At 36.6% G+C, this 12,886-nt stretch overlaps 1 protein-coding gene across 1 annotated transcript in view; it reads right to left on the bottom strand.

The window, feature by feature from the left end:
* The window catches only part of LOC115217254 (WD repeat-containing protein 62), a 227,795-nt gene that overhangs the window by 31,792 nt on the left and 183,117 nt on the right, over positions 1 to 12,886 (bottom strand). Inside the window, 5 exon segments of the mRNA XM_036507131.1 lie at positions 2,746 to 2,794; positions 4,753 to 4,925; positions 7,677 to 7,724; positions 11,213 to 11,346; positions 12,422 to 12,504. Of these exon segments, the coding sequence (XP_036363024.1) occupies positions 2,746 to 2,794; positions 4,753 to 4,925; positions 7,677 to 7,724; positions 11,213 to 11,346; positions 12,422 to 12,504 (487 nt within the window).

Here is a 12,886-nt window from a genome sequence, read left to right as displayed (position 1 = left end):
GAGTACTGAGGCCAATCTAAGTCCCTACCCCAAATTTCAGGCCTTGTGCCTATAGTAGAAAGGATTAATATTGGAACATCATAACATATCTGGCTGAGATGGTAGATAAATTGTTGCTATATGTGAGGATAGTTCACTTTCCATTAACCAAACATTTTCAGTTAATATTTACGCAAAGGTTTAACCAAGCCAGCACGGAAAACAGACATTAAATGATGATAATGCTGGTTTAAAGCTGATATCAACCAAGGGATTGGAAAAAGAGGATCACAGTTAGTAAAGGGAATATATAATACTTTAGTAAAATAATATTCTTATTAATATTTTTTGAGTATGTTAATGTAAAAGTTATTTGGAAATTTACAAAAATATTTAAGTAACATGAAGATTAAAATCAGGAAGAATCAAAATGAGGGAAAATTCAAGAGGAACAACCTCAAAATGGGAAAAATACAAAACAGAACTAATTAAAATGCAAAAAAAAGCAAACAAAACAAAACAAATACACAAACTAACTTTTTTCCATAACAACATGTAGAGTTTACAAAATAGACCAAAATCAAAGAAAAAAGTAGAAATTGTGCCAAATTGCTTGATGAAGCAAGAACAGAAAGTGTATGGAGTCATTTCCCCCATAACAATGTCAACTTTCACTAGGTTACCAATTCTAGTGATTAGACAAACACACACACACATTATTGATGTTAATAGTATCTGGATGGTTCACTGATACCATGGCTGTTGAAAATATTCAAAATAGTCAGAGGGAGAAATGGAGCATTGTTGGAAGAATTAGAATGGCAGAGATTTGAAGGAAATTTGGTGGTTGCTACTTTTAGCAGTTCAAGAAGCCATACAGTAGTTACCTAGCTGAGTCATTAAAAATTATAAAAGAACAGATAGCAGTCAGTACAGTGTAAGTTAATCTTCGAAAAAACCACAACAATCTCCTTCATATAAAAAGTCCTAAATCCTACTACAATATAATATAATCAAGGTGATTGCTCTAATTACTCTTTTACTTGTTTCAGTCACTTGAATGTGGCCATGCTGGAGCACCGCCTTTAGTCGAGCAAATCGACTCCATGACTTATTCTTTGTAAGCCCAGTACTTATTCTATCAGTCTCTTTTGCTGAATCACTAAGTTACAGTGACGTAAATACACCAGCATCGATTGTCAAGCAATGTTGGAGGGACAAACACAGACACACACACACACACACACACATATATATGATGGGCTTCTTTCAGTTTCCGTATACCAAATCCACTCACAAGGCTTTGGTCGGCCTGAGGCTATAAGTAGAAGACACTTGCCCAAGGTGCCATGCAGTGGGAAGGAACCCAGAACTATGTGGTTGGTAAGCAAGCTACTTACCACACAGCCACTCCTGTGCCTAATTGTTAAATTTAGCTCAAAACAGAAATATTTATTACATGTCTCATGTATAACAATAAACTCTGCAGATGTGTTGCACAGGTTTTAATAAATGGTTGAAATTTAAATACAATTAAATAGCAACCGTGAATGTGACAAATGTGCAGCAGGTCAAGAGGAAACAAAATTTTATTTTTTATTACCATTACTTATTTTACTGAAGACCTTTTCTATGGAACATAGGTCAATGACAACTTTTCTTCGTTATTCTCAACTCTGGGATATGGGGTCTTCCTACCTTCCTCTCTCAGATTTTGGTTCTGAATTATCATCAATGCTTCTGTAACTTTGTTTCCTACCACCAGATAAGGGAATTAGCCCTACACAACCAAACCCCATTTTTACTTCTTGGAAGAGGTGATCCGTATTAGTTTGGCTTCTATCCTTCCACCTGTCTATCATAGGCAGCCTTACCAGCAGTTTGTGTCCCAGTAGCAGAGTTCTCAGGGTCCCAAAAGCACACAAGCCACCAGATCACAAGGACTGGACCTTGTGATGGTTTTTGTTACCATAATTCTGCTGATATACACCGGTTTGCCTCAGTTAAATTTTTAAAATAATGAAGAATTTAAAATAATTCATTATTAAGCCTTTTGTTATTTCTGCTGAAGTACATTGTTTTTCTTTCAATTAATTTAAGAAATAAGAAAGAATATAGCAAGATAACTGTTGATATTAAACTGATGTTTGGGAAGTTTTAATGAGAAGTTTTAATTTAGATGAACTTGAAACAGGAAGTTTGTACCATTGGACCAAGGGTGGTCACAGATGGGTTGGTATCAAAACGGTTAAACTGGTGTTTGGAACAAACGCAAAATTTTGATAGAAAATTTAAATCATTTTAAAATGGGAAGCTTGTGTTATAGAGTCAGGGATGGTCACAGGAAGTTGGTATCAGGTTAATAGATTGAACAATTCTACATTAGAAGTGACAGAGAATGCAACAACTCAGGAAAAGAGAGTTATACTGTCTCACATGAAATATAATTTAATACCTGCCTTAAAACAATTATGAATGATAAACTGGACCCTTTGTATTCATATGCATTTCAGGATGTTACAATGGGTAGTACAGTTCCTAGTCAGCCATAATATAACAGATAGTCACCCAGATATTATTAACAAAAAGACAATTCCAATTGTTCCACAGAAATGAGAACCAACATATCAAGGTATAATATCAATATAACATTTCACAAACGAAACAGAAAATTACTGACAGATTTAAAGACTCAGTTAAATGGACAGCTGGAATTAGATGCTTAATAGCATCAAGCTGGTGCCTATGAAAGAACTCAATACTTACATCATACCAGTTATCTTGTCTTTGAATACTATTATATAAAGCAAGGTTTCTGGAAATAGAAATATAAAATGTAATGAAACACACACACAAAAATAAAAATAAAAAGCAGATGGCTAATATACAAAGGGGAAAATGGGGTGGTTAAATAATATTGGCCTTAGATAAAACATTAATATTTTCATTTGGTTTTAAAACCTTATTTATTTCAAAAAATGTGCATGCAACAATCTAGCCAATCCAGCTATTACAGAAAATTTTTCATATGAAACAATCTTTATCTCAAGGCAAAACTAAAATTTATTGTTAGTGGTGGGGCAAGTAAAAGACTTAGACTAAAAAATATTATGTGGTGATAATGACAAGGTTTGAACTCCTGACTTAGGCATCAACCAATTAAATTACAAAGCATTCATCATCATCATCATTTGACATCCGCTTTCCATACTAGCATGGGTTGGACGATTTGACTGAGGTCTGGTGAACCAGATGGCTGCACCAGGCTCCAATCTGATCTGGCAGAGTTTCTACAGTTGGATGCCCTTTCTAACGCCAACCACTCTGAGAGTGTAGTGGGTGATTTTACATGCCACCGGCACAAGGGCCAGTCTGGCGGTACTGGCAACGGCCACGCTCGAAATGGTATTTTTTACGTGCCACCTGCACAGGAGTCAGTCCAGCGGCACTGGCAACGACCTCGATCAAATTAAAAACAATTAGTTTCCTGCATTCTTGAGCTTAACCCTGAAGTACAGGGCTTATGTAACTTTTGAACAGAAGGACTGGTTCATATGACATCAGAATATATCTACACACTATTGGTTCTATGTGACTTATGTCTCGTGGACAGCCCTTCTCCAAAATCTTTAGTTACCTGATCCATAATTGGGACCCTTAACACTACCAACCTGGGCCACAGAGGACCAAGGGATAACTCTATATCCCTCACCACCTCTGAACTCTCTGGTTGAAGCCAGATGCATTTCAATGTCTTACTCAGGATGACGATGAGTATTTCCAACTGATTAATGGAACTCAGCATTATTTATATTGCTGAACAGATTATAAATAAAATAATCCAGCTACACTCCTGAAAGTGGATTTCATTAAAACATATTAGATCCAGTTTAAATAAGTTTGTACCTCAACCACTTTAAATGAATTACCTGCTACCTAAGCCAGTTTAACCGGAATAACATTCCATGAGAAAGACACTCTAAATGATAAGAAAAAACCCATGCCAGTGTGGAAGATGGACATTAAATGATGAGGATGAAATCATACAAATAGAATGAATTCACAGAAATGCTTGGCCTATGATGACCTTAATATAAAAATTACTTGTGTCAAAAATCACAATAAGAAAACTGCACTCAAACATGCCATATAACAAGTTAAAACATTTGGCTGAAATAATTAGAACAAAATTACATAACTATGTTTCTTTTTCTGGATAAGTGTACATCATCCGGACAGTTTGACAAGGTCCAACAAGCCACTGAGCTGTGTCAGGCCCAATGTCAGATTTGGCTTGGTTTCTACAGCTGGATGCCCTTCCTAACACTAACCACTCTATAGTGCACACTGGCTGACTTCTTTTGTGGCACCAACACTAGTGGGGTCACCAAGTGACTTGCAAGACAAAGTAAAGTAAGGAAAAAGATTAGTTGATTGAGTGGGAGTGTGTTCGAGAGTGAGAGAGGAAACTTTATGCCAAGTGCTGAAGGCTTAATTAAGTATGATAGAGGGACAAGCACAGGTATCTTGCTATAGAAGAGATACATGACAACCCTGCATTAGGTAAGGCTGGGTGGGAGTAGTTGAAAGGGAAATAAAAATGGTGGTAACAGGGAGCCAAAGCATTTGTTTCAATGAAGGAAATCATGTAATCACTGGTAAACACAGAATGAAGAATTAGAAATGGCTGATGAGGTTGGTTTGTCAGAGACTTATTCCTCAATCTGTGTTCAAAACAAAAAAGACAAAGCTATATCATCATAAAAGCCTTACTTGATTCCAGATGGTTGAGCTCGAGATAAGAACCGTGCAGATATACTGAGTCGAGGTGTACTGCTGTTTAGGTGGTCGTGCATTTCTTGTTCAAGGACATCAAGTTTCTGTAGGAAGTGGTCAGTATTCGATGGAGAAAAACTCAAACTTTCAAAGTTGTCTTTGACAAAAGTCTGCGGAATGTGAAAACAAAATGAAACAGAAGCTATTACAATCACCACCTCCACCAGCATGCAAAGGAAGAATTGAAAGGAAATTTTTGTGCAAAAAGAAGAAAATTGTGTGTGACAGATACATCAAGTGTTACCCATATTTTTTTTTTTTGTAGGAAAAAAGAAATCTCACCTGTAAACTCAGTAACTCCATGATTAATCACATGAATAAAAATACAAAAAGAACCATACTTTATATGTGTGGTGTACTGATATAATTATTATGTAAATGTGAAACTGCATTAAAGTATTGTGGCCAACCAGATATGTTTACATATGCATCTAGAAGTAAGAGCTGAGTGTGGCTCAAGTCCAAAGTTCAAATTAACAGTAATTTCATTTAATCTCACTGTTTTATTAGCCTCAGCAAGCCTAACTGAAATTAGGCATCAGTCACATTTCGCAACTGAAGGTATAAATGTTAGAACACCAACCAGTTCTAAAAACAATTACTCCACAAATTAAAACAGATATCTTAATTTACAAGATCAATCAGCTAATGCTATCACAAGATAATGATGGTGTATCTTGAAAAGCAGCTGCAAATTCCAAGTTGACATCTGCTCTTTTCTCCATTCTCGCAAACTCATTTCACCCTTTTTGGATAGACTTATTACTGGTGATGTAAAATGGATCTTCTATTGAAATGTTAAACATCGTAAATAGTGGCTTGGTAAAAGGGAAAAAGCTCAACCGCCACCAAGAAGGGAACTTCATGGGGAAAAAGGTTCTTCTCTCTATCTGGTGGGATTACAAAGGAGTAATTCACTTTGAATTATTACCACCTAATGCAACAATCAATGCTCAAGTCTACTGTCAGCAATCAGAGTGTTTCAAGCAAGCTTTGAAAAAAAAAAAAAAGACCCGCTTTAGTGAATCGAAAAGGAGTGATGTTTCATCAGGACAATGCACAACCCCACACTGCAAAGATCACATCACAGAAGATCGAAGAGCTTGGTTGGGAAAAAATTCCTCATCCACCTTATTCTCCATACTTTGCTCCTTCAGACTACAATTTGTTTCATAGTTTGCAGAATCATTTGGGGGTCATAACTTTTGCAAGCCAGGAGGAGGTCAAAACTGACATTTCAGACTTCTTCGCTTTTAGACCAAAAGAGTTTTACATTGATGGGATTAAAAAGCTTGTAAATAGATGGAAGGAAGTCATAGATAAACAGGGAAAGTACATTGATGATTAAATTTCAATTAAGTATAACATTTAATCACTTGTTTTCTTTATTCAAAATTCGGACATAACTTATGGGATAACCTGACATAATATATAAGATGACTTGATAGATTTTTGACAGTGGAGGACAAAAAAGAGGAAGATTTATTTTTAAATGTGAGGGTGGATTTTATATATATATGTATGTATGTATGTATGTTTATGTAGGTGTATGATATATATGTAGAGTCAGAGACAGACCGACACACAAAAGGAGTAAGAGAGAGAGAGAGAGATAACATCTAAGTTGAAATATACACAAGACACGCTAGACACAAACAATACTTAACTAAAAGACATATATATACACACACATGTATGTGTATACAGGTGTGTGTGTGTGTATACAGAGAGAGAGAGACAGACAGACAGACAGAGAACTAATCCACTTATTTACCTTAACTTTTAAACTAATCAAATGGTAACAGATTGATTTTTAGATCAATTTTCAACGAAATCAATAATCATATGGAATAAAAATTATTTATAGTCAAGAGAGGCAGCATTGCTAATACAGAACACCAAGATGAATGGTATTTGCTTCCTCTTCCCACAATTTTTGGGTAGAGTTTGTCCACCTCCACTGGAGGGTCAGAAAGGCTAAATACAATAATTTGTCTGAAAATTATTTGATATTCTTCAATTAACAGTTTCTATTCAACAGCCAACTGCTCTGCTAATAATCAAAGAGAAGCAGAGAAAATTTCAAGAGATAGATACTAATTGATTATATTTTCTCATTTATGAATTAAATAATTACACTAATAATATAACATTTCACTAAGGTGAATGAAATCAAATATATCCTCACCTGCAAAGTTAAGAAGTTTCTTTACCTTATGCCTAAGTTAGAAATTCTTATCTGCATTAACATAGCAATTAGCACATGTAAACAACTGCTGCTTGAAAAATTAATGCAAAAAATTTCAAGAACTATCAAAATCTGACACACCTAAAAAAAAATTTAAAAATTGTGTGCATGTGATTGCATTTTTTTGTGATGACATAGTCAAATGTCAATTCAGCTATTTATCAGATACTACAACCCAAATCTAAAATAAACTTACATTCCAGTTAAAATACTATTACTAGTCACAACTAATAAAAGTTGCTGAGTAGCTTTTTTCACCTCAGAGTTACATTTATGGTTTAGGAGTTAAAACATTGTAGAGGTTTGCTATGAATAGTCAGAATATATTTATTTTAAAGCTGAATAAGTCTACTTCTGACAACCATTCAACTGTGAAATGGGTGTGGTATCAGCTCATTTCAGCTAGGTACACTGAGAGATATTGATTATACAATGAATAGGAAGAGTGTCCCTTGATGACATCTCTCTCACTAGTTCAAAATTTTAACCAATCAAAACAGTTCACCACCTTTTAGCTGTGATACCCTTGAAAATAAGATAGCCAGAAAGAGCCACAACTTTACCCAGAATACCAAAAGTCGAAAGAACAAATACACCTACAGGTTGAACTTACCACCAAATTCAACATGGAGGCTTGAATAGTCGACATTCTATGTTCTTTCTGAGAATTTTTAATAAATGAAAAACATTGTAACAAAAGATTAAGAAAATTACTGAAAGAAATATAGCTTCTGCAATATACACAACAATTTCCTAATAATATTTATTCAATTCAACTGAGTTAAACTTTTCAAAAGCTAAATACAAAAGACCCTCAATTAATTAAGGGACAAAAGCAAGCAATTGCAGTCTTTTATTTTTCAGAGTCTCTGAAGTTGGTGAATTGAAAGGAGTAAGACAGATATCCCCAAACTGTAAGCTTCTTCTGAGTTTTCACAACAGAATGAATTCTGTTAAAGGCATCCAGAGACCATGTGGTGGTGTTAAACCAAACGATGGCTTGACTAGGTGATGGTGGTGGTATATCTGGTGATCGACTGAGTCTGCAACCCAAGAACTCAGAACACAAGAACTAGAACAAATACCACAAGGCATCTCCAACAATTCTGACAATCTACCTCCTTGGACTGGTGCTTTTCATCTTTCCAAGAGGAGAGAAAATATCACCACCACCTGCCAAAAAAGTCAAGTACTGGACTCAATTTAATCACAGCGCATCTATGATGCTAGTGTTGTAGTGTTTGACCAATTGAGAATGTGAACCATTACCTATTTCTTTACTACCCACAAGGGGCTAAACACAGAGAGGACAAACAAGGACAGACAAACGGATTAAGTCGATTATATCGACCCCAGTGCATAAGTGGTACTTATTTAATCGACCCCGAAAGGATGGAAGGCAAAGTCGACCTCGGCGGAATTTGAACTCAGAACGTAGCAGCAGATGAAATACCACTAAGTATTTCGACCAGCGTGCTAACGTTTCTGCCAGCTTGCCGCATCTGATTGGTAATGGTTCACATTACCAGTCAGATGACTTGCCTTTGCTTGGATGTGGTCTATTGTGTGTGTGTGTGTGCACACATGTGCTTCTGAATGTGCACATAAACATGTATAGCAGCAACACAGCCCTTTATATGTGTTGTGCAAGACTCCAGTGTAAGATTTAGATGGCCATTTGTAGAAATGTTCATGGCTGAAGTATTTCTCCTAAAGAGAAATGTTCATGGCTGAAGTATTTCTCCTAAAGAGAATCCCTAGTCTATGTGATTCATTTCTAAAGATGCTGTATGTGTGAAGTCACTGTGAGAGATTATCAAAGATTGTGAGGTCTGAGACATTGGAAACATATATATTGTTTAAAACTAGAAAAGGTGAAATACAAAACTGTTTCCTTGACATATGTGTCCTGATTGGGTCTGTAGGCTGTTGAAAGATGGATAGGTTGACATTATACAGAAGGATCATCTCAAAGTCTCTTTATCTTTTAGCTTTTACTTGTTACAGTATTTACACTGTGGCCATACTGGGGCAGCACCGTGAAGAGATTTTAGTCAAATGAATCAATCCCAGTACTTTTTTTAAAAAAAAAAAAAACCCTGGTATTTACTCTATTGGTGTCTTTTTGCCAAACCACTAAGTTATGGGGACGTAAACACAGATACTGGTTGTCAAGCAGTAAAATAAAAATAAATGCGCCCTTTTAAAGCCTAGCCAGGCTCATGGGCCTGATTTCCCAGTTTCTATGGCGTATGTGTTCCCCAGCTAGACGGGACGCCAGTCCATCACAGCGTTACTCATTTTTGCCAGCTGAGTGGACTGGAGCAATGTGAAATGAAGTGTTTTGCTCAAGAACACAACGCGTCGCCCGGTCTAGGAATCGAAACCACAATCTTATGTTCATGGTTGCTGACACCCTAACCACTAAGCCATGTGCCTCCACTGTCAAGCAGTACTGGAGGACAAATACAAATATAAAGACACACACACATCTGGTGGTGGTGGTACATCAGGTGACAGACTGAGCCTACAACCCAAGAACTCAGAACACAAGAACTGGGACAAATACCACAAGGCATCCAACAGGCTTCTTTCAGTTTCCATCTACCAAATTCACTCACAGGGCTTTGGTCAGCCTGAGGCTATAATAGAAGACACCTCCCCAAGGTGCCATGCAGTGGGACTGAACCCAGAACCAAGTGGTTGGAAAGCAAAATTCTTACCAGACAGCTACACCAAATCTGGTATAAAGCATCTAATTTGTGTATGGGTGTCGCTTATATTCTAGGCTAAGGTGAAGTGATGGGTAGTATCATTTACATTGGGGCTTAGTAGTTTGTTTATGTAGAGAAGGATGAATGTCAGAGACATAACTGAACTTTTGGATACTTTTGGATAAAGAATCATGCCAGCGTTTGGCAAACTGGTGAAGGCTGACAAAAACTTCCAACCATTTCAACTTATCTAGATGATACATTTTTCTTGAAAGCAGTAGCAGCTGATACTATCACCACCACCATTGTTTTAATGTTCACTTTTCCATGCCTCCATGGGTCAAATGAAACTTATTGAGGCAGATTTTCTACAGCTTGATGCTCTCCCTGTTGCCAATTCACACCTGTTTCCACATAAGGTAATATCTTGCTTAGTCCTTCAAACAATCAACAATTCAATCATCGTTTAACGTCCGCTTTCCATGCTAGCATGGGTTGGACGATTTGACCGAGGAATGGCAAACCAGATCGCTGCACCAGGCTCCAATCTGATCTGGCAGAGTTTCTACAGCTGGATGCCCTTCCTAACACCAATCACTCTGAGAGTGTAATGGGTACTTTTACGTGCCATCGGCACAAGGGCCAGTCCGGCAGTACTGGCAACAGCCATGCTCAAATGGTGTTTTTTACATGCCACCAGCACAAGTGCCAGTAAGGCGACACTGGTAACGATCACGCTTCAATAGTGCTTTTTACGTGTCACCGGCACGGAAGCTAGTTAGCTGCTCAGATGGAGTTCTTAGCGCTCCACTAACACAGATGCCAGTCATCGAATTTTATTTCAATTCAATGGCCAGATATAATACCAAATAATGGCTTGGTCTTTATTCAGCACACAAACATCAAGATAAGGACAGAACACACACACACAATGGAAACTTCTTACAGTTTCCATCTATTAATTCCCTCAAAAGGCATTCACAGGTGAACCTGTGACCATAGAAAACATAAGCTAACAATAACATGCAGTGGGAATGAACTGTAAACCACATTGTTCTAAAGCAAACTTCTTAACCACGTGGCCATGCTTGCACCTAAATTAAATTTCACACCTCACAACTGAAGCCTGCTTTTCTAACTCTTGAACATTTGTAGTTTAACGATAGTTTCTGCAATGATTTTAAGACAATCAACATAGAAAATTTCTTGCATACATTCAGTCCCCGACTTCTCTCTTATGGCCTCAACACCTAGAATGAATAGAATACGTTTGAGGACAGAAGCTTGATAAATGCTCCTTATGTCCACTGTTAATCTCAACCCTATTTGATCTGGGCTACTCTCACAACTCATTCCTCCACCCTAGAATATCCAGAAACTCACATAAATTAGAGTGAAGAGAGATGATAAAGAATTTAATCTAAAGAAGGCATACCTTTTCTGGCGTCTTCCACATAATTTCTTTTTCAACTTCTGTTGGTGTGTTGGCATTTGACAAGGAAGAGCCAACTTCATCAACCAGGTCTTCATCATCATCACCACCATCATCATCATTACCGTGAGACTCACCTGAGAGCAATATTGATACATACAACTTTTAGCAATATTTGATATGGGGGGAGGAGAAGTAGCTAAAGTAATATAGAAACTTAATTTATTAGATACGAATAGAATGTGTGCATTTATAAGGCAGGGAAAAAAAGACAGACAGCTAACTAGAAAAAGATACAGACACAGTCAAAGGTAGACACATAACACAGACAGACAAAAAGTTGGAAAGAAAGATGAATCAGACAAATATATAAATAAAAATGAAGGATTCATAGTTTACAAAAAAATTTATGTTTTGTTTAAATAAATGAAGCAGAAGAAATAATTTGGATCTAAATTGCTTGGCAGAAAGTGAAAGATGGTTGAGCAGATAGGGTAGCAAATGGCCAGCTAACAGAATACAAATTGCTAATTGAATTCTCTTCTTGGCACCATGCTGAGTCCATACAAGACCCTTATCCATAAAAGGGCAGAGTTCATTCAACTGAAAATAGTTACCACAGAGCAAAAAGAATAACTGTAGAATAATTTGTTAGTTTAGTGTCAAGTTCAATTTTTTTCTATGAGGTAAATCAACAGAGATAGTCCAGTGTCCTATCCAGAGATGTCAAATTTACACCTTTGACCTCATCCAATTAACATTAGAATAAAACTGGAGATGAACACAAGACACATGGCTCGTTGTGATATGGAGAAGAGTTTGAAAATCAACTTGGCCTTATTGAGATTCAGAATCTGGACCTAACATGGGTTCTTGCAATCACTAACAGACTTCTCATTGAACCCTCTGTTCCACTATTGACTTATGACCACAATAAACTGACCATGATAGAGAGAAATATCTAAGAAGTAATACAGTAGGCTCTGAAAAACCGACAGAAATGGAGTTGTCTTCATTAATCAACAGAGGTGTTATGATAGCGATGTCTAGTGCTATGGCGAAATAGAAGTTACATGTGGATGAAGAGGGCATGAGAGTCAAGATGGAAAAACCATTTGTGAATGTATGACAAAAATAAATTAAATAAATGGATAAGTCAGAGGAAATTTGTAAAATATGTGATACCTGGAAAACATAATGCAATTTACTCACCTGTTGTGCTGTTTGACAAACTGGTTCTATTGGTATTTGGTATGAATATAGACCTACTAGATGGTGCAAACACTTGGAAGTTACTACACAAAAATAGTGGAAAAAAAAGAAAGTAAACAGTCACATCAATAAAACAATGTTTGATAAATGCATAAATTAAAAGACTGGTATGGTAACTTAGATAAATGGTGTCGATAATAAAAATGAAAAATCAGGTTAATAAATGTATTGTAATCCATAAACCCACCATTCCAACCCTACACATCATAAAATATTAACACCTTTTGCTCTTTCTTTGGCTTTCGTCCAACCTTCACCTGCAATGCTACATTATACTTACACAGTGTACTGACCAAACCCACCTACCAACCCTACCATCCTTACTACCCACCATAACAAACAAGTTCAATTGTTCTTTAGAAAAACACATTCAGTGTGCTAATTTCATCTAGTAGTAGTAGCAGC

Source organism: Octopus sinensis, linkage group LG11 (assembly GCF_006345805.1).
Source record: "Octopus sinensis linkage group LG11, ASM634580v1, whole genome shotgun sequence".
NCBI classification, from domain to species: domain Eukaryota; kingdom Metazoa; phylum Mollusca; class Cephalopoda; order Octopoda; family Octopodidae; genus Octopus; species Octopus sinensis.
This window is presented reverse-complemented; position numbering and strand designations above follow the sequence as displayed.